Source organism: Drosophila suzukii, chromosome 2L (genome assembly GCF_043229965.1).
Source record: "Drosophila suzukii chromosome 2L, CBGP_Dsuzu_IsoJpt1.0, whole genome shotgun sequence".
Classification (NCBI taxonomy): domain Eukaryota; kingdom Metazoa; phylum Arthropoda; class Insecta; order Diptera; family Drosophilidae; genus Drosophila; species Drosophila suzukii.
The window spans coordinates 22,582,144-22,608,424 of NC_092080.1; the positions used below are offsets into that span (position 1 = coordinate 22,582,144).

Consider the following 26,281-nt stretch of genomic DNA (forward strand, 5'->3'; position numbering starts at 1 on the left):
CAACAAGATTAATTTGTTTTCCGGCCCGGGCCCGTCGAGTGGTTCCATCTCCATCTCCATCTCTATCCACATCCACATCCACTTTTCCCATCGCCATACACCTCCATCCATCAGCCAGCAACCTGTTGTCCAGTTCTCCGATTTGTAATTGCTCTGCTTTGTAGTCGATCAGCATCGATCGTGGATCGAACCTACATATATATCCAGCGAAGAACATCATTAGTTTTCTCGGGGTAGAGTCCACAAAATTGGTGGCGTTTTTCTCACATCTCACATCGCGGGTTTTCGACTCTTTCTTTGGATTCTGGGATTGGAGATCTTCTCTTCGGCGGCGTTTGTCCATTAGCCACGGATCGCGTCGGATGTATGCGAATTTAAATAAAATTATTCAATTGTTTCATTAATCACTGGCCCTGGGCTGCGTTTTCTATTAAAAAATGCATTGCAAATGGAAAACTATTTCCAGAGCCTGTTATTATTTATGCATTAGTACAAAAGAGTCTTGAGGTCTATATGGTTGAGGATGTGACGTAGATTGCAAAGCTCATGGTCAGCAGATATTATTTTATGGTTCTTATTTGAGCTATAGCAAATATTATAACTTTAATTTAAAGTATATGTACATACCAAGCTTACAAAACTTAGCCGAAATTGGATAGAAAGATAATTGGTAGAGGTGTACGAGAAAACTATTTTCGTAGTAGTAAGAGCTGTTCGCTTAATTCACTGTAACTCTTCTATGACATACCTATGTTTATGGGATATAGTAAAATATAAATATAATTAAATTCTTAGTATAATTTGGGTATCAGCATTGGACTTAATTAGGTATAATTCCTTAGCCACATTAACATGAAAAGTTTTCACTGGTGTCATACCAGCAACTATCAAAAAATTGTAAAATATCAAATCGATCGCGGAACATAAAAAATATGTGCTGCAGCCCACGATAAAAAGGCAGGGCATGGCGAATTGGGAGGCTGCAACCGTAACGCACACTTAATTTCCGCTTAATCAAACAGAACAGCGACCAGGGGCAGCCACATCAACCCACATCATCTGGAGCAGACGACCCTTCGCCCCAATCCCCTAGAGGAAAACGTGCGACAGACGCAAGGGCTCATTTGCATGGGCACTTTGATGGAGAGCGATGGGTGTCAGAGCATGAAGAGCTCGCCCCATTGCGCAATGGTGGATGGAAATGGGTAGCGCGTCTTTTGGAAAGCTGCGAGCAGTTGTCTTCGCCGGTTTTTCGGGGAGAGATTTCAAAGGAAAACTGCCAGTTTTCCAGGAATGCCTGCCAGCCTTGTAATCGCAATTTGTATGGCCAAAATATCAAAAGATAACGCGATCCTGGCCAGACAGAGAGTAGTAAGCCTCAAGTAAGCTGTATGATATATTAACATTAAGACCTAGAAATATATTTTTATATTATCTAAGATCGCTTAAAATCTCGTAATTTTTGATTTTACCTTTCCTTTTTCTTCAAATACTGAATGAAAGTAAGATACAGTACGTTCTACAACTAAAAAAAACTAAATAATGATTCTGAACCAGTAAATCAAGCTAGGGACTTTAAACATAGGCAGTCCTTTAGTTAACGTGTTAGCTACACGATCTTTGTTATTTATTTTACCATCTAAAACATTTTATGCAGTCACACGCCGCAACTTACAACCTCATTGATGTGCATATAAAACCGCAATCATTGCCATTACCGAACAATCGCGGAATCCATTATTGCCTGATCAGTGGATCATAAAATCGCGCCTCTTTCGCTGGAAGGATACTCAAAAGTCGGAAAAAATAACGTTGCGATCAGCGACCGTGAAATCGCAGCCAATGTATGGAAAGGTTATAGATACAATCCTCGCAAAGTTCCCAAAAAAATGTGTGCGCGCAGGGAGGAAGTGAAATGCTAGAGAGGATGCTGATGTGTATTTTATGACGGTTAGGATCCCGGGTTCCGTTCTAACTCTCTTCTAGGGAAGTACATCAAGCCTAGGCTGGAGGTTCAGGTAAGTTCAAACTCCAGCAACAGATTATATCTGAATAAACATTTTTATGATGAACCTTAAAAATTATGTCAAAAAAGAGCGAGTTTATTGGGATCGGGTGTGAGAGTGACCCAAATCAATTGTTTTAGCCAGTAAAGGGTTTTAACGTTTTCGACTTTTGTTTTGACTTTTTGACGGTTGTCTTGACTTTTTGAACTGCTTAGATTCTTGGAAAATATAAGTTGGACGAGATATTCTATTGTTTTACATATAAAGAGAACAAAACTAAGCCATGTGTCTTATATGGAATGGGTAGAAAATTTTTTTATATTCTAAAAATAAAATTACCCTTTCAGGGCAACTTAGAGGAATTATGCTAATAAACCAAAAGAGAAGGCAAATTCTGGCCTCCTACATGTAAAAGAAAACAAATTACACCCCACAAAAGTTAAACTTCCAAATTTCTATAGAAAATGCAAGGCGGAAAGTCCCACCCTAAGCCGCAAATAAAACACCAAATTATGCATTATATTTCAGCCGAAGCTCCGCCCATGCTGGGTACTTTCAGGGAACCGGGAACCCAAAGAAAACTCCGCCCCAAGTGGAAGTGAAAAAAAAACACAAATTTACCACAATACTTCGCTGCGTGGGCGTACCAAATCGAAGATTCGTTTTGCTCTTTTGGTAAACCGTGCGGTTAAAGTCGAAAAGAGCCCAGCCCAGCCAAATGACCATATGAGAGGAATCGAAAAACCAAGCGGGGTTCCTCCGGAGAGATGACCTTGAGGCGGGAGTGGACTCCCTACTGCAAAATCCATGTGTCCCGGCCATGGGTGTGACGTTCTGGTTTCGGAATTGGTCGCGCATCAGCGTCGCGCCGTGACCTTGGTGGATTTGCGACCCCTCACCACTCAGTGCTACATGGTATGTGCGGTTTGGGCTCTGGTCGCAGTTTGGTCGCCGATCTCCGGCCACGCACAGCAAGGTGCAATTCCCGGGGAGATTGGCTGAGAGTTTCGCAGAAGAAGCGTAAATATTTTGGGTGATTATTTTAGATAATCTTCGACTAATGTCCTTGGATTGTTTCATGTTGTTCGGCCTGAGGGATATTTAAGTGATTGGAATGGAAGTTTATTATTTGAATTCAAGCCTAGTTAATCCTGCACTGATATTTACATAGATACGGAAATATTACATTTTACTAATATTTTTATCTGAAATGCTTAATTTATTTTAAATACTTATACTAATTTATTAAATTAAAAATGTTTAATGTACTTTAAATATATTAAACTTAAATAACGAAACTTTATTTTTATGTATTAAATGTTATATGTTTAATTTAATATTATTTTTTTATTAGTTTAGTAAGCGTTTTTATATTGATTGATTGATTATTCATGATTATTCTTTTTTTTTTTCAGTTATGTCCCTAGTTTGCATTTATTCCTAGTCTCTTAAAAATTAATTTCGGAATGATTCTGATAATGCTTATGCCTCACAATGTCACCTGAAAATGTTTTTAATACTTTTTAATTACTGTTAAACGCTTTTAAAATGTTTAAAAATACAAATATTAATTTACTTTAAGAAATAAAATGTTCGATTTAAAATTAAAATTAATAATCAATATTTGTAAATGTTTTTGAAAACAACAAAGTTTTTCTAGGTCAACACAATTTTCGAGAAAAATGTTATTTTCCGTTCATTGAATTATAAAACCTTTGATTTTTTAAACGAAAAAAAAAATGATTTATTGAATTCTGAATTTGGCCTTTGGCGTCCATTTCATGTTTTTGCCGATTTTCGGGCACATGTTCTCATTCAAATGTTAAGCGCACAGTTTAAAAAAACAGCCGATATTTTGCTAGACATCGATGTATCGCTCCAAATCGATATTACTGAAAATCATCGAGAAACATCGCCAAAAGTATCATTGGTCAATTCATCGATGTTTTTTACATCCCTACGGGTCTTTATTTTTTATCATTTCCCACCCACCTCGAAATCAGGTAAAAGCAGCCCGAAATTACACAATGTCCGAGGAAAAGAAGAACGGAGATGAATTAAACGACCTGCTGGACAGTGAGTACAAGCCGGATATTCATTTAAGGGCCCATTTCCGACGCCTTACATAATGTCCACTACGTCCTCCACTTTCCGCCCAGGTGCTCTGCAGGACTTCGACAAGAGTGGTGCAGGAGACAAACAGGAGAAGGCCTCGTCCTCGGATGCGGCGACCACCGAAGGAGCCGAGGGCTCCGAGGATCCCGATGCATTTTTCATGTGAGTCACACCGGAATTGCTACACGGAACTTGAACTTTGTATTCTGACCTGCACCTGCTTCTCAGTGAGCAGGCCAAGGTGCTGGCTGATCGCATGAACACGCTCTTTGGCGGCCCGAACACGCCCAGTGGCGACATACCGCCCCTGCCCCAAGATCCCGACCAGATCATGGCCGGTTTCAAGAAAATGGCCGAGGCAGCTGCGCTCACCTTGAGCGGAGAGAATTCGGCGACCGACGAGGATGTCTCCAAGTATTCTGATAGCATTTCGCAGGCACTCAAGGGCCTGCAAGAGGGCTCCGAGAACCTGACCGCTCCCGCCTCGGAGAACGACATTGCCAGCATGTTCGGCTCCCTGAATCTGGACGGGGTATGCTTCTATCGGCACACAATTTCCTCCTAAATGCTAATGTAATCCCCCTTTTAGCAGGCTGGCGAGGGAGATGGAAACATGTTCCTACCCTTCATGGAAGGCATGATGCAGAGCCTGCTCTCGGCGGAGATCCTGCTGCCCAGCATTCGGGAGTTGCTGGAGAAGTATCCCAAGTACCTCGAAGAGAACGACGCCAAGCTGTCGGCCGAGGACAAGGAGAGGTATGCCAAGAACCAACTCCCAGCGATTAGCATTTATTGAAACCCCATATCCGCAGATACCAGAAGCAAATGGAGCTCTACAAGGTGATCGAGGGACATTTACAGAGTGAGAAGGCCGAGGATTCGGCCGCCGTCAAGCGCGAGAAGTTCCGCGTGGTACTGGACGACATGCGCAAACTGCAAGACTACGGCCAGCCGCCAGCAGAGATTCTGGCCGAGACGGGCGGCGACCTTCCCTTCGGCGACCCGCAGGCCGCTGTAGCTGCCGGCGGTCCCGGTCCCCAGTGCCCCACCATGTAGTGGCTGGCGGAGCACGGTCGTCTCGTGGTGTGCCAATTGGTTAACTGTTGAGTGTTGCACATTTATTAGGCTAAGCAATTTGTATTTTATTTTATCCCCGACAAAACAATTCGGCGTTCGCTACTGGTTATTATCTCTCTTCAATCAAGCTATTATTTCTGTATTATCAGTTGGTTTATTAAGTTCTCTATACCTAAATACAATGCCTCGAAATACAACTAGAGGAAGAAGCGGCGTCGGGACTCCATGGCGTGCCGCTTGTTGCTGATGATCCAGGCGTAGTCTCCGGTCTTACTGTCAAAGGTTCCCTCTTGAAGAGAGCGCAGCTTCAGGGTGAACCGCGGTCCCAGTTCGCGTAGTTTTACGCGCTTGCCCTCCTTGGAGAACTCGTAGCGATGGTGGCGGAAGAAGATGTAGTCTCGTTGATTGTGGAAAGTCACCGCTCGCCGGCCGCGGAACTCGGGGTCGTGGTGGAAGAGCGCGCCCAGCATGCGGCCCACTGTCAGACCCAAACGGGTGGTAAAGTTGGTCAGGATCACCTCAGGCCTGTGCTTTGTTATCTCCTTGTGGTCGCGCTTAATGTCTGATGTGAGCTTCACGTTGGACACCTTGAAATGAGCGGTGGGTCCGTTGGGAAGATGGATGACCAGCAGCCCATTGGGCTTCCTGCGATCCTCGTTGATAATCACTACGTCTGTAAACTCCTCGCGCACGGCGCTCTTGCAGATATTCTTGACCGACGACTTGTTCCGGATCTTGACCAGGGCGTTGGGGAATATGCGCGATAGTTCTAGCCCGAACTTACGGGTCTTGGTCACCGGGTTGTCGGCGAATGTGATCAGCACCTTGGGCTCGTAGGAGCGCTCGAAATACGAGCTGAAATCGTCCAGTTCCAGTTCTTTTTGCAGCTCTTCGTTGTCGGAGTCGTTGAGGTTGGCCACCTCCGTCTGGTCCTTCTCTCGCAGGCTCTCTATGGTGTGGCCCGGATTGGCGGGTACTCCTGCCTTGCGGCGGGCACGTCGCTCCTGCATCTTTTTCTTGTGCTTCTCCTTTTTCATCTTTTTGTAGAGCGCCAAACGCTGCTCTTTGTTACGCATCAGGCTAAGGGGGTTGAGCACCGGAATGCGGGTCTTCTTGTCGTCGTTATCCTCGTCGCCGTCTTCGTCCTCATCCTCCTCGTCGTCATCTTCATCGTCCTCATCTTCCACATCCTCACCAGCTTCTTCCTTTTTGGGCTGCTTCTTGCTGCTGGAGGCAGCTTCTTCATCATCGCTGCTATCGGTGACTGGCCCCTCCTGGACTTCAACATCCTGCGGTTCCTCTTCATCGAAGCTGGAGTCGCTGTCCGAGTCCTGTTCCACCGGCGCAGGAGCTGGCTTTCGCTTAACTTTAATCATTTTACGTAAAATCAAGAACAGTAAAAGAAAAATGCAAGCGGCACGTGTTGATATTCTTCCTCTTTTGTTTGACACGAAACCGTTCACAGCGAAACGCCCACAACTGCTGTTAATGGCGGTGTTGGTAAACGTGCAGATTAAAACGTGTAGTTTGTAAACAAAAACATAAAATTGAAATGGGCTTTCGAGTTTTAGAACTATTTAGTGGCATTGGCGGCATGCATTATGCATTTAAATGTGAGTTTAATATATAACTAATATAGCAAACAGAAAACTAAAAACTGAAAGATTCCACCCACAGATGCGCAATTGGATGGAGAAATAGTTGCTGCCTTGGATGTGAACACCGTGGCCAATTCGGTATACTCTCACAATTACGGCAGTGATATTGTAAAGACCAGGAATATCCAGAGCCTGAGTGTAAAGGAGGTCGGGAAGCTGCGGCCCAACATGCTACTGATGTCTCCGCCCTGTCAGCCCCACACCCGCCAAGGATTGCAAAGAGACACGGAGGATAAGCGGTCGGACGCACTTACTCACCTTTGTGGGCTCATCCCGGAGTGCCAGGATCTGCAGTACATTCTCATGGAGAACGTGAAGGGCTTCGAGAGCTCGCAGGCGCGAAATCAGTTCGTGGGGGCGCTCGAGAAGGCGGGATTCCATTGGCGGGAGTTTATACTAACACCCACGCAATTTAATGTTCCAAATACCCGACATCGATACTATTGCATTGCCCGCAAAGATCTGGACTTTCCATTCGCTGGCGGAAAGATCTGGGAGGAAATGCCGGGGAGCAAAGCACAGGATCAGACCCTTTCGCAAATCTCCGAGATCCTTGAGGAAAATGTATCCTCAGATTTCCTAGTGCCAGATAATGTTTTGACCAAAAGAGTTTTGGTCATGGACATAATTCATCCGGAGCAAAGTAGATCGATGTGCTTTACAAAGGGCTATACCCACTACACTGAGGGCACGGGCTCTGCATTTACACCCCTCTCGCAAGCGGAATCCCATAGAATCTTCGAGTTGGTCAGGGTAATCGATGAAAGCAATCAGGAAACCGAGAAATCGGAGGAAGTCTTGCAGCAACGCTTAGACCTCATGCATCAAGTTAAACTGCGATATTTCACACCTCGCGAAGTGGCTCGTCTAATGAGTTTTCCAGAGGACTTCAACTTTCCCGCAGAGACAACGAACCGGCAAAAGTATCGCCTCCTGGGAAATAGTATAAATGTTAAGGTCGTGGGCGAACTCATTAAATTGTTGACAAATAAATAATAAAGAGACAAGATTAAATCTAACAAAATAATTTCACTAAAAAAAATTTATAATTTCTACACCAATATCATTTCTTTTATAATAATCATATCTAAACAAAAGTCTAGTTAGCAAGATACATTTACTATACAAATAGTGAGTAACTTGTATTGTACATGTAAAATTAATTTGATTTATGAAAATATTTATTTAAAATTTAAAAAATATTCCCGCCCAGTGTTGATAACGCCGCAAAGCGCAACGGTATTATGCGTAAAATAATACACATTTTTCGTGGCCTGACGCCTGGGCACACAGTCTGGATTAATCAACAAAAAATTCACCTTAATTTACGAAGAAAAACAATAATAACTGCAGTTATCGCTGGTTAAGTGCCAAAATGATACCAAAAAAGACTACGGTGAAGGATTCACACATCGTGAAGATAGCCGTGGAGCGGGAGAACCATATGGCGCAGTTGATAAATCTGGATCAGAGGCATCCCCTAGCAAGTCAGTAAATAAGAAATAACTGAAATTATTGGTTTTGCTAGACAACAACATTTAAGAAACCCAATTAAATAAATCGATGTAATGTCCGAACATGTAGATAATTAAAATTGGGATGAATAGTTGCGGATACAAGCTGAAAAAGGAAAGCCCATAACCAACGCCCTTTACTATACATACGCTCAAGTGTTATCGTGATGTCAGCGCCCTCCCATTTCCCATCCCCATTAATATGCAAGGCATATAATTACCCAGGAAGTCAGTTATTTGTATTTTACTTATCGCTCTTTCCCTTTCAGGCAAAATCCAGGACATATGCAACGGTTGGTCCATCAGTGATCACCAGAACTACGCCCTCCAGTTCTGCGAGTCCAACAACCAAAAGTACGTTACCGAGAAGAACCGCAATGAGATCAAGAACGGGTCCGTACTGCGGCTGCAGTACTCGCCCTCGAAGACGGCCAGCGATGCCATGGAGATCCTGCTGAATGGCAGTCCCCAGGAGAAGGCGCAGCGCCTCAAGGAGCTCACCTCCCTCAGCACTGATCACACCTTCGCCCTGGAGTTCATCAAGGAAAAGGGTCTCGACACACTCATCAAGATGATCGAGGATCCCGGCCAGACTAACGAGGATATTCTCAAGTACAGCTTGGCCAGTTTCGTGGAGCTGATGGAGCATGGCACTGTTTCCTGGGAAGTACCGGAAAACTCTTTCGTGGCCCGCAACATTGAGATTGTGAGAAACTTCCAGAAGTACCCCACAAATTGCGGGGAAAGCGCCCTTTCCAACCTGGAAAACATTGTCATGTGCAGCAATAAACATGTCCTGGTCGCTGCGGATATCAAGCTGCAAGACATACTGCGCCTGTTACAGGAAGTCAACTCACCGGTTATGCGACAGAATGCCATCGCTCTTCTAAACGCACTGTTCGTCAAAGCAGACGAATCTCGACGAAGGACCATCGCTCACACAATCAGCGCCAAGCAGTTTCGCCTGGCCCTCATTGGCAACGGACTGGGCACCGAGATGACCCACCAGCTGTACGTGCTGCAAACGCTGACCCTTGGCCTCCTGGAGAAGCGGATGCGCATGAAAATGAACGCCCAGGACCAGGATGCCCACGAAAAGATTAAGGAGCTGCGTCGCATCGCCTTCGATGATCATACCAATGCTTTGAATCAGAACGACGATCACATCCGTCGTGGTGGTGGCTCAGGAGCTGGCAACGTGAACTTTTCTCAGTACTACAAAAAACTGGGATTTAAATGCGACATTAATCCTGCACAGGATTTTATTGAGACGCCACCGGGTAAGGAAATAATGTTGATTGGGGTAACTTAATATGCTAACCAAAAAATCTTCTTTCAGGCATATTGGCTTTGGACTGCATGGTGTACTTTGCTCGAAACTATACCCAACAATATGCAAAGATTGTGCGGGAGAACTCCTGCCGTGCAGATGAGCACGAGTGTCCTTTTGGACGTACCTCTATCGAGCTGGTCAAGGTGCTGTGTGATATCTTGCGCATTGGCGAGCCGCCAGCCGAGCAATCCGGCGACTTCCAGCCCATGTTCTTCACGCACGACTCGCCATTCGAGGAATTCTTTTGCATCTGCGTCATCACTCTGAATCGTACATGGAAGGATATGCGTGCCACTGCGGAGGACTTCACTACAACCTTCAGCGTAGTGCGCGAGCAGATCCAACGCACTCTTAAGTGCAGACCGGAGAACCTGGAAGATTTCCGCAACAAGATCGCTCTGCTTACTTATCAGCAGATCACAACTCTACGTCAGCAAGAGCGCACTTCGAAGGAGGAGTGTGACTCCACCGCATCGGCTATTGTGAAGCTGAAAGAGAAGATATCGCCGCACATTCTGGAGCTGATCAAGCAGCAGCGCCTTTCTTTTTTGGTGGAAGGTAATTGTCTTTGCTTAATTTTGTTTTCCAACATTAAACCTTGTTTACTGATATATTAATAGGTACTCATTTCGCAAAATATTTGCGAGGAACTAGAACTAAGGACAAGTTCTGGTACGCCCGACTTTCGCCCAACCACAAGGTTATTCATTACGGCGATTGCGATGAGAAGACAATACCCACCATGGAGGAGCTGCCCAAAAAGCTGCCAATTAGTGAGATTAAGCAGTTGCTAGAGGGCAAAGAATGCCCGCACATGAAAGAAACTCGCATTAGGAAATCAGCCGTAAATCTGGCTTTTTCCATAACGTTCGAGAACATGGAGCACTCCACGTTGGACTTTGTGGCGCCCGACGAGAGCATATTCAACTACTGGACGGACGGGATAAACGCTCTTCTGGGTCAGCCGATGGTCAGCAAACAAAAGAACGAGGACTTCGATACCTTGTTGTCAATGGAGATCAAGCTGCGCCTTCTGGACACCGAGGGCGTGGACATCAGCAAGGACCCACCGCCCATACCGGAGGACCCCGAGAACTACGACTTCTGCTTCGAGAGCTAAGCATAACGCACACATTTACTACACAAAATATCGATTCATTCTAGACTCCCATCACCCAAGATACATGCCAAAGTGTACCCACTACATACTTATATTCTCCGATCTGATCTTCTGCTAGTATTACATGTGCAATTCCCGAACACAAAATGAACAAACTGGTGCGGGCATTTCCCCTGCCTAGCCATTTAGTGAACTTTTACACCATTTATTATTATAGTAGGTATATAATATAGAGATCATTAAATAACACGTTTTATAAATAACAATTTTGTACAAAAACTAATGAGAGAAGCGTATTCTTATCCAAGGCTAGAAGGTAACGAGTTGGAAAAGCACGAAGCTCGGCTGGCCGATGCTTGAATGTCATTGCGGAAGGAAATTCACGCCTTTCTCATGAAGTTATGAAAGTTCAGCTTTGAAATGTTGAATGATTTATCATTTGATTGTGCAATTCAGAATAGAGCTAACTAATTAGCTGTAAATTGAGTTATTATTCCCTTTAAACAGGGTTATAAGCATATGACTTCACCGACTTTTCCCTCCGTAATGACTACATTGCATTTGTAGATGATAAAACACGCACTTGCTGACTTTCGGTCCGAACTTTAAAGCGTTCGAGTAAGCACAAAGCCTGCGGAGCAAAACCAAAGTGGCAGCCTACCCGAGTGGGTCCCTGGCTGCCTCCTCACATCATTATCCACGCACGGGCAACTTTCGCCGGCGAGCAGGGGCTCGATCCTAGATCCTTAATCAAATGTTATCCTCCAACAGAAGATCGTTATCATCACTCCGATCCGGCAAGCAAACGAAGAACTCGAGCAAATTCAGGATGGGTCCGCGTGAGAAGGGATTTTGGTAGCGTCCTCGCTTGTCACGCAGATAAGGATATCGTTTGTAGTTGAACATTTCGTTCGTGGTAAGGTTCATGCAGGCGTGGAGGATCTGAAAGCGAAAACTGAGTATCAAAAATAATTTATCTGGTAGAGGAAGCTCCTACCGAAGTACAGGTGAGTATCCAGCCCAGTCCGCAAAACACAACCGCCTCGATGAGCCCCAGGACATAGAGCATCGTAAAGCCCTCTATCATCACGCAGTAGCAGGCGAAATATATGGTAAAGGAGCAGTTAACAGCCACCGACAGAACAAACAGGAAGAACCACATCCTGTTCCGCAGTCCTACACAGTTGTAGATGAAGGGGCAGTGGTGATCGAAGTATGAGACGCACCGGTTGCACACTCGACAGTGTTTGGCTCTCAGCGGGCGGAGGCACCTACAGCTGTGGCACAGCCTGGTTAGCATCACATTCCGCTTCTTCAGCTTGTCGAAATATGGGATCTGCTTAATGGCCCGGTAGTAGGCATCCGAACTGAGCGGTATGTAGCCTGGATCCCGCCGGTTGGCAATCGCCCAGCTAATCCACATCACGGCGTTCCAATAGATGAAGCAGTAGTGCGAGCGCCTCAGTATGTTCCAGGTGATGGGGATCGCACGGATCATGTACATGGGGTAGCCCCACAGCAGCACGGAGAAAAGGAACAGGAACAACGGACCCTTGGAGTCCCCGGCTCCGCCAAATAACCATCCCCAGCTTTCCGAAACCGAGGGAATCCAGCGAGACTTTTTCTTTACCTCGCCGTACAGCAGACGCACCACATCCTGATGCTGATGAGCTTGAGCCAACATAATGGGTGTCTTTCCATTCTTGTCCCTAGGTTCCAGATCCAGCTGGGACTTCTCACACAGCAGGCGAACACAAGTCATGTTGCCCGAGAGGCATGCCAGGTGCAGTGGCGTGGATCCAAAGTTGTCTGTCTTCTGTAGTTCCACTCCGGAGTACATTAGAAGTCGCATCAGATCCGCATGCCCCTTGTATGCCGCCCAATGCAGAGCCGTATCGCCGTTTATATCCGTCAGGTTGTTCAACGCTCCCATTCCCAGGAGATAGGCGGCCGTGGCTGTCCGGCCGTACATGCAGGCCAGATGAAGCGGGGTCAGTCCCTTGAAATCCGCTGCATTGACCGCAACTCCCGCCTGTAGAAGCACCTGCACCACGGAGGCGTGCCCCTTTCTGCATGCCCAGTGGATGGGCCTTGGGCCCTGCGTTCCCAAACATGGAAGATCAATCGGCGCCGTGCGCTCGATGAGATACCTCATTAGCTGGACATTCCCGTTCAGAGCTATCCAGTGGGCGGGCGTGTAGCCATGACGATCCCTGGCCGATAGGCACTCCATGCCGAACTTGTCCACAAGGTTCTCCACCTCACTGACCTCTCCGTTCTTGATGATGTCGAAGATGTCATCTAGGTTCACTGTCGTGGCACCATCCAATCCCTCGAAGAGGAGCACGTTCTCATGGTCCTCCACGCCTCCCTCGCCATGGCCACCGTCCGTTCCGCGACCCGCCAAAGGAGGCGAATGCGGTCGGTGATCCAAATGGATGTCGTCGGCATGGGCATGGCCATCCTCCTCCGCGACGACCATGTTGCAGGAGGAGGAGGCGGTTAGGGGCAACGCCCACACACTGCGCGCCGCCCCCGGACTTGGGTGCACCTTCGAGGCCATGTAGAACTCGAAGTCCACGCCCAGACGGTCCGCCGTTCCACCGTTGCCTTGATGCAGGGGGTTTTCCAGTAGGTGTGCAATCTTGTCGCTTTTTCCCGTAACGCTCCGACCGAAATTTGTACTCCAAATGGCCAATTTTAAGCGAAACACGCTAGGTAAACACGACTGCAAAGAAATTATGTCAGCACTGCGAGAAAATCAATAATAAGGTCGAATCGCAGGACTCGAATGGGGGCCACTTTCGAACTCGAGTTGGCGCCAAAGCGCCAACAGCTGACCGTTATTTTCGATGTCCCAAGCAGAGTGTGCCCAGCTTTGTTTTTTTCAGAACCATACTTAGAACCGAGAAGAGTTACTAACGAGGGGAGCTCGAAACTTTGATTGTTTATTGTAAGTTATGTTTTCTTCAACTTTTCAATTATATACTGTAAAATTTGCATACAAATTTTCAAGATTTCCTACACTTCCAAATTTAATTTTCAGAATTTATGTATTTTGAAGTTCTGTTAAAAAATATTTAGGCCAGGATAATGATTTTTAGGACAAATATATATTTAAGAACTACTTTTAACTGTTGGAAAGCAATGGTTTTTCTTAGATTACACATAAAACGTTTTAATAATATCGGACTTACACATTTAAATGAATATTTTAAACAATAATGTGTATTTCGTTGATTATAATTTGAGTGTCTTGTTGTTTTAACTGAAGTCCGATTTATGAACTACTACAGTTTTACCAATGATTAAAATTCAAAGAAACAAAATTTTTTTTAAACACGTCTATAGAAACCCCCAAAACCAACCTGCCAACTTTTTTAACTTCTTCGTGAGACGGTGAGAATGTTGCATTTCAAATTTATAGTGATGCACTTCACCGCTAGCTTTCGGCGGTGGAGCTTTTTTCCTATCTGGTAACACTGCGTGTCTCCTGTTTTTTTTCTGATAAATTTGTTTCGTAAAAAATGGGCGACAACGTGGTGACGGAATTGAATAACTTGGATTTGAACAAGCAAAAGGCATGTTAAACTCTTTTCGAACTGCATTCGAGTGTATGAGAAGTGCTAGATAGCCGAGTTATGTTGAAGCTGGCGCCCCAGGGCGGCAGATATTATAGCCACTTAGCCCGCATTTGCCAGCGAATTTTGCCGAAAGTTCAGACGCACACGAAACCAGCAAAACAACATCAATTGAAAGAACAACAACAACACAACTACGCAACTTTGGTTGGTGTTTCTAACTTTAAAAGAATTTACCTTTAAATTGGACTTAAAATTCTCGTGGCACGTGTAAATGTTTTGTTTGTCTAAGAGTGAGTGTGTGCGTATGTGATTTGCAGTGAATCAGTGCCGGCTGCTGTGACGTCACTAACAACCAGTCGACTTTCGTGCTTCAAAGTTTTCTGCTATTGCATCAGCCATAAAGTAACGAAGATACGCTAAAAGATAAAAATAAGAGATAGGTCGCTCTCAAAAAATCGCCGAAAGCATCTTGTTCTCATTGCCTTGTCCCCAATTGTTCAAACACCAAGAAAGAACATCAACATCAGTCGAAAGTAGAAACCGAAAAAAAGCGTTTGCCTAATTGCATACGTAGCAGAAATTGAGCAACTTGGAATTTCCGTTTTATTGATTTTTTTCCGATGGATTTGCAGGCTTCCAAGATGAAGAAGGAGAAAAAGGAGAAGCCGACCGGAGGTGGAGATTCTCGCAAAGGTAAGGATAATAGTAGCCCAACTAAAAAAAAAATAACCCTTTGTGTTATAAGACAATATTTATAGGAATTGCATTTTAGTTTGGCAGGAGAAAGAAGTCCAAAAATATATATTTGTGGAACTACTATCCGATAAAGTTTCAGTACGATTTAAAAAATAGAACTTAGGATTTATTTTAAAAAAATATTTGGGAGCAAATGGTTTAAGCGAAACTCTTTTAGTGAAGAAAGTCGAATATAGTTGTAACGTATACATATATAACGTTATCTTTCTTTTGTTATTTTTGATTCTTCCATTATTAGTGAATAAGACCACCTTTAACATCTATTAATACCTGCTAATTCCATTCCAGAACTCAATCCCTGGCCAAAATACATTGAGGAGCGCAATGTGTTCTGGGAGAAATGCAAGGCGGAGTACGAGGCCGAGCTGGCAGCCAAAACTCGTGAGCCCATCAAGGTCACGCTGCCTGACGGCAAGCAGGTGGACGCCACCTCCTGGGAGAGCACTCCGTACGAGGTGGCCCGCGGCATTAGTCAGGGTCTGGCCGACAACACCGTGATCTCCAAGGTGAACGGCGAGGTCTGGGATCTTGATCGGGTTCTCGAGGGCAACTGCACGCTTCAGCTCCTCAAGTTCGACGATCCGGAGGCCCAGGCCGTCTTCTGGCACAGCTCAGCCCACATCATGGGCGAGGCTATGGAGCGGATCTACGGCGGCCACCTATGTTACGGCCCGCCCATTGAAAATGGGTTCTACTATGACATGCACCTGGAAGGCGAGGGTGTAAGTAATAAGAGTCTTTCCTAGCAAATAAAAAGGCTTAATTATTTGCCGCATTAGATCTCTACCAACGACTACGGAACCATGGAGGGCTTGGTAAAGCAAATCGTCAAGGAGAAGCAGAATTTCGAGCGTCTGGAGATGAAGAAGACCGACTTGCTGGAGATGTTCAAGTACAACGAGTTCAAGGTTCGCATCCTCAACGAGAAGGTGACCACCGATCGCACCACTGTCTACAAGTGCGGCTCTCTTATCGATCTCTGCCGTGGACCCCACGTCCGCCACACCGGTAAGGTAAAGGCTTTGAAGATCACCAAGAACTCCTCCACGTACTGGGAGGGCAAGGCCGACGCTGAGACTCTGCAGCGTGTCTACGGCATCTCGTTCCCCGATCCCAAGCAGCTCAAGGAGTGGGAGAAGCTGCAGGAGGAGGCGGCCAAGCGGGATCACCGCAAGATCGGTCGCGAGCAGGAGTTGTTCTTCTTCCATGAGCTGTCGCCGGGCTCATGCTTTTTCCAGCCGCGCGGAGCTCACATCTACAATACTCTGATAGGCTTCATCAAGGCGGAGTACAGGAAGCGCGGTTTCCAGGAGGTCATTTCTCCCAACATCTACAACGCCAAGTTGTGGATGACCTCCGGCCATTGGCAGCACTATGCCGAGAACATGTTCTCCTTTGAAGCAGAGAAGGAGAAGTTTGCCCTCAAGCCGATGAACTGTCCCGGACATTGTCTTATCTTCGATAACCGCAACCGATCCTGGCGCGAGTTGCCTCTGCGCATGGCCGACTTTGGTGTGCTTCATCGCAACGAACTCTCCGGCGCTTTGACTGGACTTACTCGAGTGCGTCGCTTCCAGCAGGACGATGCGCACATCTTCTGTGCCCCAGAGCAAATCAAGAGCGAGATGAAGGGCTGCCTAGACTTCCTGAAGCACGTGTACACCATCTTCGGCTTCTCCTTCCAGCTGGTTCTGTCCACTCGCCCTGAAAATTATCTGGGCGAGCTGGAACAGTGGAACGATGCAGAGAAGGCCCTGGCTGAGTCACTCAACGAGTTCGGAATGCCCTGGAAGGAGAACCCCGGCGATGGCGCCTTCTACGGACCCAAGATCGATATTACCATTATGGATGCACTGAAGCGGGCCCATCAGTGCGCCACCATCCAGCTGGACTTCCAGCTGCCCATTCGCTTTAATCTCAGCTACATCGCCGACGATGGCGAGAAGAAGCGGCCGGTGATCATCCATCGCGCCATCCTTGGCTCAGTGGAGCGCATGATTGCCATTCTCACGGAGAACTTTGCGGGCAAGTGGCCCTTCTGGCTTTCGCCGCGCCAGGTAATGGTGGTTCCCGTCGGTCCTGCCTACGACCAGTACGCGCAGTCTGTCCGGGATCAGCTTCATGATGCCGGATTCATGAGCGAGGCGGACTGCGATGCGGGTGACACGATGAACAAGAAGATACGCAATGCTCAGTTGGCCCAGTTCAACTTCATCCTGGTGGTGGGTGACAAGGAACGCTCCTCAAACACCGTGAACGTCCGCACTCGGGACAACAAGGTGCATGGCGAGGTCTCCGTGGCGGAGCTGATAACCAAGCTGCAGAAGATTAGTGATGAGTTCATCGCCAACGAGGACAACTTCTAAGACTATTTCAATCTATTTATCAAAAGTATACTTTAAATTTGCATAGCAAAGCAAGTACGCATTTTTTGTTCTTTCTATGTATTTACGCTTACGAAACCGGAATTCACAAATAAAAACCAAATCCATACATAATTTGTGACGCATTCTTTAGTACTTATAATAACTAGGGAATATAGTTTTTTTAATGTTGACAAAAACAAGAGGAGACCATATGGCGATGACAACTTTTTAAAAGTTTTTAGTTGGCAAAAACATAAGGATTCCATCTGGCGATGACAAAAATTTTTATTCTATTCAATAGAAAAAAAATTGTTATTTGAAGAACTTGTACCATAGAGATTAAATTAAAAAAAAAGGATTACGAAAACTGATAGAAGAATGCAGTTAATTACAAGATTGTTAGGCTTCACCAACTGGGAATCATATCTACGATATATCTACAGCCTAAGCCTATTACACTGTAATTTCTTGACGAACCATCGGAATTCGTCAGCAATTTTGGACCAGTCATGCCGACACAGGTGCGCAGGTCTTTCGGAAACGATTTTAAGCGGTAACACAACCTGAAACTGATAAGATACGACGCCCCAAATATCGTGGAACCCTTTTTAATAAAGGGAATGGAGAGAGGGTGTAAACCCACTTCGTATGAGTCATGCTTGGGTTTTTTTTTTTTAATTTATTGCTAATATCTTGTATACTTTTCATTTTCATAATTTGATTTATTAAAAATTGCATCCATAGTTTTATGTTTTTATTCAATTATCAATTTTGTAAGCTTTTGCTTTTCGCGTAAAAAATGCACAAAGATCTCTCGCTAATCGAAGCAAAAATCGTTAATAATATTGTTAAGTGTTTGCTCTGCTCGTGCTGCATGTCTATTTCAGTTTTAGTCATAAAAATACATATTATATATCTGTGTATATTTATTCATAAGATGCACGTGGCCAAGTCCTATGCCATCCAAAGTTCCAGTTAGCAGTCGCGCTCGCTGTGCTAAGAAAACCGAACCGAAATTGGCGAAACAAAAGCCGCAAACAGAACAGAACGGGGCTAAAATTGGAAACTAATTGCCTGGCTGGTGGAATCATTGAACACAGGCTGGCTGCGTGGTATCTACGACTGTTGGAGATGCCGAGAGCTGGAATGTCGGAGGATCCTGGACCGCCTGGCCTGACATAAGTACATGGTTGGGGTTTGGGGTTTGGTTTGTGGGGTATCGGAAATGCACAACACTATATTCTTGTCTGGTAGCTAACTCGCAAATATTACTCTGATCCTGATCCCTGATCTCGTGTCAATAAGTTAGCATTCGCCTACGCTCGGGATTAGCTCGTCTGCACTGCTCAATTAACATTAATTAGTTAGCCGATTTCGTTAATTGTTGTTTAGTCTATTTGCCTTTGCTATCATTTGTTACTTTATAAATAAACTTAAACGTAAAGTGTGTATGTGTGTATAGATGTTGAGGAATCCGCCGCAGATCCAGCCAGGACATACACCTGACACCTGTGTACACCGGTGCTGTTGGCCGATCTCCTGCATCTGCTCCTGCTGTTCAAAGGGGAGGATTGTTGGATCGGGTTGGGTCGTCGGCTCAACCGGTTCTAGCAGGCGCAGCCGCCCTCGGGATCCTTTGTCTCGTTGGGCGAGTCCTTCAGCACCACCTCCTGCATGTCCTCGGAGGGCTTGTTCTCCGTGGAATCCATGCCGGGCAGTGCCGCAGCCACCCTCCGGAACAACTGCTTCACATTGTAGCCGGCCTTAGCGCTCGTCTCAATGAACATCACGTTCAGCTCCTTCGCCTTTCGCTCACCCTCCTCGGTGGACACCTGGCGCTTGTCCGAGAGATCCGTCTTGTTGCCGACCAGCATGATGATGACGTCGCTGCCCCGCTCCGTGCGCACGTCATCGATCCACTTGGAGGTCTGGTGGAACGAGTTGGTGTTGGTGATGTCGTACACGACCACGGCCACCGTGGAGTCTCGAATGTACGAGGGTATCAGAGAGCGGAACCGCTCCTGACCCGCCGTGTCCCATAGCTGCAGGCGCACGGTGCGATCCTCCAGGTACATGGTCTTCGAGAGGAAGTCAATTCCGATCGTCGCCTGGTACGTGTTGTCGAAGCTGTCGTACATGAAGCGAGTGATCAGCGAGGTTTTCCCCACGCTCTGCTCGCCCAGGAAGACCAACTTGAACTTCCGCAGCGGATTGCCAAAATCTCCGGATGACATCTTTCACGTACGTGTCTACTTTTTCTTAATTACGGGTTTGCTGACCTCTCTTCTCGCTCCACTCTCCACACACACACTCCTCGGCTGCGCACTCTCCACTCTCCACCCCCCTCTCTGTTTATAATGGGGCTGGGCCAGCGGTTTTCGGGGCCTTCTCGCACTGCGATTTCTCTGGAGGCACCGCTTCCAAGTTGCTGCACTCTGATGCTCACGCTCTAAATGCTTCCGGCTAGCTAAATGGCCAATTGCAGCTCGATTCGCTCGGTAAATCGCTTGGTTAAGTCGTGGAAAAATTACGGTCTCTGCTTCTTCTTCAACTTCTGACTCAGTTGCTGTGTGACCAGAGCTGGTACAAAAATCGATGATTATTCGATATAGTCGCAGCAACTGTTCGATAACGATGTTTTTTCAGCCATCGACTAATACTTTTGTTGAGTGCACTCTTAATTTTTTAATATTGGTTAACAACTTGAGAAATGTGCCTTAAAAATACATAATAAATAAAAATAAACAACAATTACGTTGGAATTTGGTTGGGAGAATAATAAAAAGTTTCTAAAAAATACTAAGCGGTGACTGTGAATACGAAATACTAAAAAGGAGAACGGTTATTTTCAAATTTGAAAGCTTCAAAAGGTGAATGGGCATTCTTGAGATATTTACGTCGTTACTTGCCCATCCAATCGCTGCAAGTTGACGTACTTTTGCCAAGGAATCACTGCTGGGGCGCCGCTTAATCTTGAATTATATTAAGCGGTTATCTGAAGAACATACGGGCGCTAATTGAAAGCCTTATCTCCCGGTGCTGGCGAATTTCGGTATCGCGAATTAATTTAAACGGTCGGCGATAAAGGCCGATGTAAACAGTTCCGCGAAAACTATGATAGCAAACGGACAGCAAACAAAGTCGCTGGCCAGTGTGCTGCTGCTGGTCCTGGGCCTGTGCCAGGTGTCCGGAGTGGCCATTGCCCGGCCCGAGGGGCGTGTGGTGGGCGGGAGTGCGGCGGCGGTTAATAGTGCTCCCTACGCGGTGTCCATGCAGTACGGAGGAACCCACTACTGCGCTGCCAGCATCCTCAATGCCAACTGGCTGGTAACTGCTGCCCACTGCCTGACCAACAGTAACCAGGTGCTGGCCAGTACCCTCGTGGCGGGCAGCATTGAGGTGGCCGGAACTGCCAGCACCACGCAGACGCGCAGCATCACCTACTTCGTGATCAACGATCTGTACACCGGGGGCACGGTTCCCTACGACATCGGACTGATCTACACGCCCACCGCCTTCGTTTGGACCGCTGCCGTGGCGGCTGTAACGCTTCCCTCGTCGGGAGTGGTGCCTACTGGCACCGCCAATCTCTACGGGTGGGGCAGCACCAGCACCACGAACACCGCCTCCTATCCGTCGACCCTCCAGGTGGCTACCGATGTGCCCATCATCTCGCTGAGCTCCTGCGAAAGCGCTCTGGGCACCAAGGGCAGCGATGTCCACTCGACCAACTTGTGCACCGGCCCCCTGACCGGTGGCATCAGCATTTGCACCTCGGATTCGGGAGGTCCACTCGTGCAGGGCAACGTCCTCATCGGCATCGTGTCCTGGGGAAAGTTACCCTGCGGCCAGGCCAACTCGCCCTCGGTCTATGTGCAGGTCTCCTCGTTCATATCCTGGATATCCGCCAACCAACAGGTGCCCTAAGTTCCGAACTTACTCCTATTTTTCAATAAAAGCAATCAAAGTTGTGCCCTTAGTGGCTGGCGACTTAAGTGTGGGACTTACCCTCACACTGCATCGACTATATCACAAAAAGCTGTTTGTAAAGTTTATCTTATCATTCCAATGGGAGAAGGTGAGCGTTGGGGTCAAACAGATCACATATTTTCGGGCTCAGAAGAATTATTCACATAGTTTGACTGATTCGTTGATGAATGACTTGATATGTTTCAGAAGATCTTATTTCAAGAACTTTTCTTCTCTTTCTTAATTTCAGATCATTTATTAGCAATAGAAATATTTGAAACGATTGGGTTTCAAGAATTGCCCGAATGAAGCCCGCGCTGAAAATTCATTCCTTTTTCTAAGTGTATATTTGCTCACATTATGGTGTAATTGCGTTTTATTGGTTCTACTTTTTCAAGTTCATTTGTTTTAGTGGTAATAAAACTGACTGCTTTCATTTCATTAAGTAATCTTACCGTTCTAAAGGGGAATCCCTTTCGAGTCTAGAATGAAATTATGAAATGACAGACTTGACATATTGTAGTTCCCGCATCCCCCCCTCTTGTAAACACTGTTTATCAAACCAAGAGAATATAAATAAAATACCCTCTCATATTAAATTATATTAAGTTCTTATCTGTAAGACAAGGGCCGTGATTGAAAGTTCTTATCATTTTCTTGGCTGGCTCGCACGAAATTCTGTATCACGAATTAATTTAAAAAGGCGTCGATACAGCCGATGTAAACAGTTCCGCGAAGACTATGATTGCGAATAGACAACAAACAAGTTGGTGCCATCGATCCCTGGCCAGTTTCCTTCTCCTGGCTGTGGGACTTTGCCAAGGATCGGAGCTAGCTTTTGCGCAGCCCGAAGGACGCGTGGTGGGTGGTAAAGAGGCGGCGGCGAACAGTGCTCCCTATATAGTGTCCATGCAGTATGGTGGAACCCATTATTGTGCTGCCAGCATCCTGAATACCAACTGGTTGGTAACTGCTGCTCACTGTCTGGCCAATAGAAACCAGGTTCTGGGAAGTACCCTCGTTGCGGGAAGCATTGCAGTGGCCGGGACAGCGAGCACCACCCAAAAGCGGAAAATCACCCACTTTGTGATCAATGATCTTTACACTGGAGGAACAGTACCCTATGACATCGGACTGATCTACACACCCACCGCCTTCGTTTGGACCGCTGCAGTGGCACCTGTCAAGCTACCCTCCTCCGGAGTGAGGCCCACTGGCTCTGCTGACCTCTTCGGCTGGGGCAGCACCAGCAAAACTAACACCCCCTCGTATCCCAAGACCCTCCAGGAGGTGAAGAACATTCCCATCATAAGCCTTAACTCTTGTGCGACGGCATTGGGCACCAAGGGCCAGGATGTCCACACCACGAATTTGTGCACGGGTCCTCTCACCGGCGGCACCAGCTTTTGCACTTCGGATTCGGGAGGTCCTCTGGTTCAGGGAAATGTCCTCATCGGCATCGTGTCCTGGGGAAAGCTGCCATGCGGTCAGCCCAACTCGCCGTCTGTTTATGTGCAAGTGTCCTCATTCACTTCCTGGATAGCTGCGAACCAGAAGATATGAATTATTGTGAAATGTAAATTCAATAAAGAACTGTTTATTAAAGAGCAAAGGCACGTAGATTAAATAAATGATCAAGAAAAATTCGTATTTATTTTAAAATTATTTTAAATATAAAAATTGGTTACATTTAGAAAACTAAGAATCGCTAAGTGTTTAATACATTTGAATTTCCCCTTTATCATATCTTTTAATTCCTTGGCTTTGTGTTTAACTAAAAATTGTACACGATGTCTATTACTGCGTAAGTGTTACAACAAAATAACTGTGATAAGATTAATGATGTTTCCAAGGCATGAAGACCTATCGAGCCAACTTATCAGAAATTAAAGATACTTTGTGACAACTATATTTAAATGTTATCAGTGGCGGATCCAGAATTTGGTTGTGAAAGGGGTTATAAAAAAAGGTATCGATATTACACATTACATATTACATATGGGCATTTCCAGAGGTCACGAACGTACGTTCGTACGCACTTAGTGCAAATAAAAAATAGAAAATAAACGTTTTCTAAATTTTTTTTTTGCTATACGATACCATTTTGTTAGCTCTTTGCTTAGTGTTCATAATGGGGTTTATTGAGCTATCTTTTTCATAATATTGGGAAAAAACATGCGGTCGCGAACGTACACAAAATGGAAGTCGACTTTGGCTTATCTAGTAAAATGCAAAAATCTGCGAATTGGGACAAAATATTTTAAAGCAATAACTTTACTTTTAAAATGGATTCATGTAGCTTTCTATAGAGTGTGTTCCAAGAAAATATCTCATTTGTTTTTTTTTTATTGAATTAAGAAACGGTCGCTAACGTACGGGTCGCGAACGTACGATTTTTCCATGTTGATTTATTAATAGTTAATTGAACATTTTTTCGCCCTCTTTGGGTTTTTATCTTCTTGTTAGATTGCAATAAAGAGATTTTATATAAAAGGTGCAAACAAATCGTATGTTTTCCTTGCGAAATATTTAAACATAAAAATGCCCTTAAAAGTAGTTAAATATTATAAAAAGTAAATTTTTTCAGTTTTCAGGGAAATCAAGATGAAGAGTATGTATATTTTATGGGGTCGGAAAAGTGTCCTTCACTGCGTTGCAAACTTCTGGCTGAAATCATAATACCCTCTACAAGGGTATAAATATCATAGGGAAAAGCAAAAATAGGTGCCTCACTTTCTTTGAGTTAAAAGACCTGGCAAAAAGGACATGTCCATTGCAAACGCCCCGCTTGTTTCCCAAATATTGGTACTCCACTATCGCTCTCGCATTTTAAATGCTGAACTTAAGACTATCCCGAAGAGGATCCCAAGCCGTTTTACAAGTAGTCACTGCGATTTAATATGCAGTTCATAAAGCTACATTTAAAATAAATAATTTTAAGACGATCTTGGTTAATTTTTTCATTTATTTTTATACAATATTACTTAAATAAACTGAATTGAAAAGGTTCCATATGATTTAAAAAACCTTTTCAACGACATATAGAGCAAGTATAACGCTTTAGTGGATCATAGGATACGCTCTTTCGAAATTTATCAGTTTAAAGCTATTTTCCCAGTAAACATACTGTTTTTTTTCAAAGTGGTAAAACTTAAGTATCCTATATGAAGCTTTTTAACACAATTTATTTGTCTTAAAATAGAGTTTGGATATGCACAAAATGTAAGAACTGGGATTTTAGATTTATATTTCTTCTTCAGCGCAAGGTCTGCCTAGTGTCCAAATTTTTAACGAGATTCCACACCACATGCAGCAAATCAGCCGTTTTCACTAATACGCCACCAAGCCGCTAGGGGCGCTATAGGCTAGTTGGCGCTATAGGCTTGGTGGTGCTATAGAAGAAGAATATAGGTGGCGCTATGGGCTAGGCGTGTTAGTTAAAAAAGCAGAGTTGCTTTAAGCATATCTCCATCCCTCTCGCACTCCCTTAAGCTGGGTAACGGGTATCTAATAGTCCAGGCCAAAGACTATAACGTTTTCTTTTGTTATACCCGTTCTCGTAGAGTAAAAGTATATACTAGATTCGTCGGAAAGTATGTAACAGGCAGAAGGAAGCGTTTCCGATCCAATAAAGTATATATATTCTTGATCAGGATCACTAGTCGAGTCGATCTAGCCATGTCCGTCTGTCCGTCTGTACGTCTGTCTGTCCGTCCGGATGAACGCTGAGATTTTGGAAACTATAAGAGCTAGGCTATTGAGATTTGGCGTGCAGATTCCTGAGCTTCTAACGCAGCGCAAGTTTGTTTCAGCAATGTGCCACGCCCACTCTTACGCCCACAAACCGCCCAAAACTGTGGCTCCTACAGTTTTGATGCTAGAATAAAAATTGTAACTGAAATGTATTGGTCTCGTCAATACCTATCGATTGATCCAAAAAAATTTGCCACGCCCACTCTAACGCCCATAACGCTTAAAACTGTCTACCGCCGGTAGGTGGCGTATTTTAATCTCGCATTGCTGCTTGTATATCTCCATTTCCCTTTGGTCCCTTTAGCTGAGTAACGGGTATCTGATAGTCGAGGTACTCGACTATAGTGTTTTTCCTTGTTATTTTTAATAACTTTAAATTATATTATCTTCAAAAATTAAAGATATTTTGTGTTAACTGAAAATAAATTTTTTCTTTTTTTAACCAACTCGGTTTTGCTTAATTTTAGTTATTACAACCGATAACATACATATCTACTTACCGGAAACAAAAATAAATAGACTATTGTAGTTAGCATCTTAACAGGGACTTAAAGAATTTTAACCTCTTATCTTTGGCACACCAGTTTCGGATCAACTTTCCATTTCCTTATTGCACAACCGTTCGTAGAACACTTCTCCCCATGGAGCTTAGCACATAAGATGACTCTTGCTTTTAAGTTCTGCTCATTTTGGTGTGGGCTTCAGCACGTCCAGATTTCATTTCATCCCAGACACTCCTCCTAAGCAGGCCGCCGTTTTATCAATCAAATTGATCGGGCAGGTCTCGTTGGGAAACTAATTGGTCGGCAAGTTGCTGGACACGATCGCAATCAGTTTATTGACACGACCAGAGCACATAATTGAATGAACATATCAATTTCCCATCACAATCACACCAGAAAAGCTTATTAAGTGCCCTCAAAAGAGCTTCGCGGCCCAGAACATCTGATCACGGAGTGGGGAAAGCGGCCAAGAGCCAGGAACGTGGTCGGGAGAACGATGGCCAGAACACGCCCGCAGCTAATCAGGC

General features: G+C 45.1%; 9 protein-coding genes across 11 annotated transcripts; 6 read left to right on the forward strand and 3 right to left on the reverse strand.

The window, feature by feature from the left end:
- The first annotated feature begins 3,926 nt into the window (after positions 1–3,926).
- On the forward strand, positions 3,927–5,395 carry Pex19 (peroxin 19). 2 transcript variants are annotated; one of them, XM_017089826.4, is made up of 5 exons: positions 3,927–4,082; positions 4,166–4,283; positions 4,350–4,653; positions 4,711–4,877; positions 4,934–5,395. In XM_017089826.4, exons 1-5 carry the CDS (start codon positions 4,034–4,036, stop codon positions 5,175–5,177), a joined length of 882 nt encoding a protein of 293 aa, XP_016945315.1. In that variant the 5' UTR covers positions 3,927–4,033; the 3' UTR covers positions 5,178–5,395. The 2 variants fall into 2 exon arrangements, with proteins under 2 accessions (XP_016945315.1, XP_016945324.1); XM_017089835.4 differs by having other exon boundaries at positions 3,928–4,082; positions 4,714–4,877.
- LOC108021212 (probable ribosome production factor 1) lies at positions 5,330–6,656 on the reverse strand. The gene has a single exon (XM_017089814.4). It carries the CDS (start codon positions 6,572–6,574, stop codon positions 5,396–5,398), a length of 1,179 nt encoding a protein of 392 aa, XP_016945303.3. The 5' UTR covers positions 6,575–6,656; the 3' UTR covers positions 5,330–5,395.
- Positions 6,657–6,668: 12 nt separating this feature from the next.
- On the forward strand, positions 6,669–7,870 carry Mt2 (methyltransferase 2). The gene is made up of 2 exons (XM_017074023.4): positions 6,669–6,811; positions 6,876–7,870. Exons 1-2 carry the CDS (start codon positions 6,751–6,753, stop codon positions 7,850–7,852), a joined length of 1,038 nt encoding a protein of 345 aa, XP_016929512.3. The 5' UTR covers positions 6,669–6,750; the 3' UTR covers positions 7,853–7,870.
- A 232-nt stretch (positions 7,871–8,102) lies between these two features.
- Positions 8,103–11,106, forward strand: Ced-12 (engulfment and cell motility Ced-12). The gene is made up of 4 exons (XM_017089691.4): positions 8,103–8,343; positions 8,640–9,650; positions 9,710–10,261; positions 10,324–11,106. The coding sequence occupies exons 1-4, from the start codon at positions 8,232–8,234 to the stop codon at positions 10,821–10,823; spliced, it is 2,175 nt and encodes a 724-aa protein (XP_016945180.1). The 5' UTR covers positions 8,103–8,231; the 3' UTR covers positions 10,824–11,106.
- Patsas (palmitoyltransferase Patsas) lies at positions 10,331–13,574 on the reverse strand. Its single transcript, XM_017089692.4, has 2 exons — positions 11,821–13,574; positions 10,331–11,765 (listed from the first exon to the last, which is right to left on the reverse strand). Exons 1-2 carry the CDS (start codon positions 13,384–13,386, stop codon positions 11,574–11,576), a joined length of 1,758 nt encoding a protein of 585 aa, XP_016945181.1. The 5' UTR covers positions 13,387–13,574; the 3' UTR covers positions 10,331–11,573.
- A 682-nt stretch (positions 13,575–14,256) lies between these two features.
- ThrRS (threonine--tRNA ligase) lies at positions 14,257–17,661 on the forward strand. 2 transcript variants are annotated; one of them, XM_017090093.4, is made up of 4 exons: positions 14,257–14,404; positions 15,040–15,100; positions 15,452–15,885; positions 15,943–17,661. In XM_017090093.4, exons 1-4 carry the CDS (start codon positions 14,351–14,353, stop codon positions 17,527–17,529), a joined length of 2,136 nt encoding a protein of 711 aa, XP_016945582.3. In that variant the 5' UTR covers positions 14,257–14,350; the 3' UTR covers positions 17,530–17,661. The 2 variants fall into 2 exon arrangements, with proteins under 2 accessions (XP_016945582.3, XP_016945581.3); XM_017090092.4 differs by having other exon boundaries at positions 14,360–14,611.
- Positions 17,662–18,268: 607 nt separating this feature from the next.
- Positions 18,269–20,104, reverse strand: Rab6 (RAS oncogene family member Rab6). The gene has a single exon (XM_017089755.4). It carries the CDS (start codon positions 19,761–19,763, stop codon positions 19,137–19,139), a length of 627 nt encoding a protein of 208 aa, XP_016945244.1. The 5' UTR covers positions 19,764–20,104; the 3' UTR covers positions 18,269–19,136.
- Positions 20,105–20,453: 349 nt separating this feature from the next.
- Phae1 (Phaedra 1) lies at positions 20,454–21,567 on the forward strand. Its single transcript, XM_017089753.4, has one exon. The coding sequence runs from the start codon at positions 20,644–20,646 to the stop codon at positions 21,454–21,456; it is 813 nt and encodes a 270-aa protein (XP_016945242.4). The 5' UTR covers positions 20,454–20,643; the 3' UTR covers positions 21,457–21,567.
- Positions 21,568–22,210: 643 nt separating this feature from the next.
- Positions 22,211–23,123, forward strand: LOC108021171 (trypsin). Its single transcript, XM_017089752.4, has one exon. It carries the CDS (start codon positions 22,240–22,242, stop codon positions 23,059–23,061), a length of 822 nt encoding a protein of 273 aa, XP_016945241.4. The 5' UTR covers positions 22,211–22,239; the 3' UTR covers positions 23,062–23,123.
- The last annotated feature ends 3,158 nt before the right edge of the window (positions 23,124–26,281 follow it).

Excerpts from the sequence above, each read along its gene's own strand:
- Rab6 (XM_017089755.4), bottom strand. The coding sequence starts at position 19,763 with ATGTCATCCGGAGATTTTGGCAATCCGCTGCGGAAGTTCAAGTTGGTC.
- LOC108021212 (XM_017089814.4), bottom strand. The coding sequence starts at position 6,574 with ATGATTAAAGTTAAGCGAAAGCCAGCTCCTGCGCCGGTGGAACAGGAC.
- Ced-12 (XM_017089691.4), top strand. The coding sequence starts at position 8,232 with ATGATACCAAAAAAGACTACGGTGAAGGATTCACACATCGTGAAGATA. Across the intron at positions 9,651-9,709 it reads TTTTATTGAGACGCCACCGG|GCATATTGGCTTTGGACTGC; the intron begins GTAAGGAAATAA and ends ATCTTCTTTCAG. Across the intron at positions 10,262-10,323 it reads CCTTTCTTTTTTGGTGGAAG|GTACTCATTTCGCAAAATAT; the intron begins GTAATTGTCTTT and ends ATATATTAATAG.
- Pex19 (XM_017089826.4), top strand. The coding sequence starts at position 4,034 with ATGTCCGAGGAAAAGAAGAACGGAGATGAATTAAACGACCTGCTGGAC. Across the intron at positions 4,284-4,349 it reads GATCCCGATGCATTTTTCAT|TGAGCAGGCCAAGGTGCTGG; the intron begins GTGAGTCACACC and ends CCTGCTTCTCAG. Across the intron at positions 4,654-4,710 it reads GCTCCCTGAATCTGGACGGG|CAGGCTGGCGAGGGAGATGG; the intron begins GTATGCTTCTAT and ends TCCCCCTTTTAG.
- Mt2 (XM_017074023.4), top strand. The coding sequence starts at position 6,751 with ATGGGCTTTCGAGTTTTAGAACTATTTAGTGGCATTGGCGGCATGCAT. Across the intron at positions 6,812-6,875 it reads CATGCATTATGCATTTAAAT|ATGCGCAATTGGATGGAGAA; the intron begins GTGAGTTTAATA and ends TTCCACCCACAG.
- Patsas (XM_017089692.4), bottom strand. The coding sequence starts at position 13,386 with ATGGCCTCGAAGGTGCACCCAAGTCCGGGGGCGGCGCGCAGTGTGTGG. Across the intron at positions 11,766-11,820 it reads GGATACTCACCTGTACTTCG|ATCCTCCACGCCTGCATGAA; the intron begins GTAGGAGCTTCC and ends TTTCGCTTTCAG.
- Phae1 (XM_017089753.4), top strand. The coding sequence starts at position 20,644 with ATGATAGCAAACGGACAGCAAACAAAGTCGCTGGCCAGTGTGCTGCTG.
- ThrRS (XM_017090092.4), top strand. The coding sequence starts at position 14,465 with ATGTTGAAGCTGGCGCCCCAGGGCGGCAGATATTATAGCCACTTAGCC. Across the intron at positions 14,612-15,039 it reads AACACAACTACGCAACTTTG|GCTTCCAAGATGAAGAAGGA; the intron begins GTTGGTGTTTCT and ends ATGGATTTGCAG. Across the intron at positions 15,886-15,942 it reads TGCACCTGGAAGGCGAGGGT|ATCTCTACCAACGACTACGG; the intron begins GTAAGTAATAAG and ends TTGCCGCATTAG.
- LOC108021171 (XM_017089752.4), top strand. The coding sequence starts at position 22,240 with ATGATTGCGAATAGACAACAAACAAGTTGGTGCCATCGATCCCTGGCC.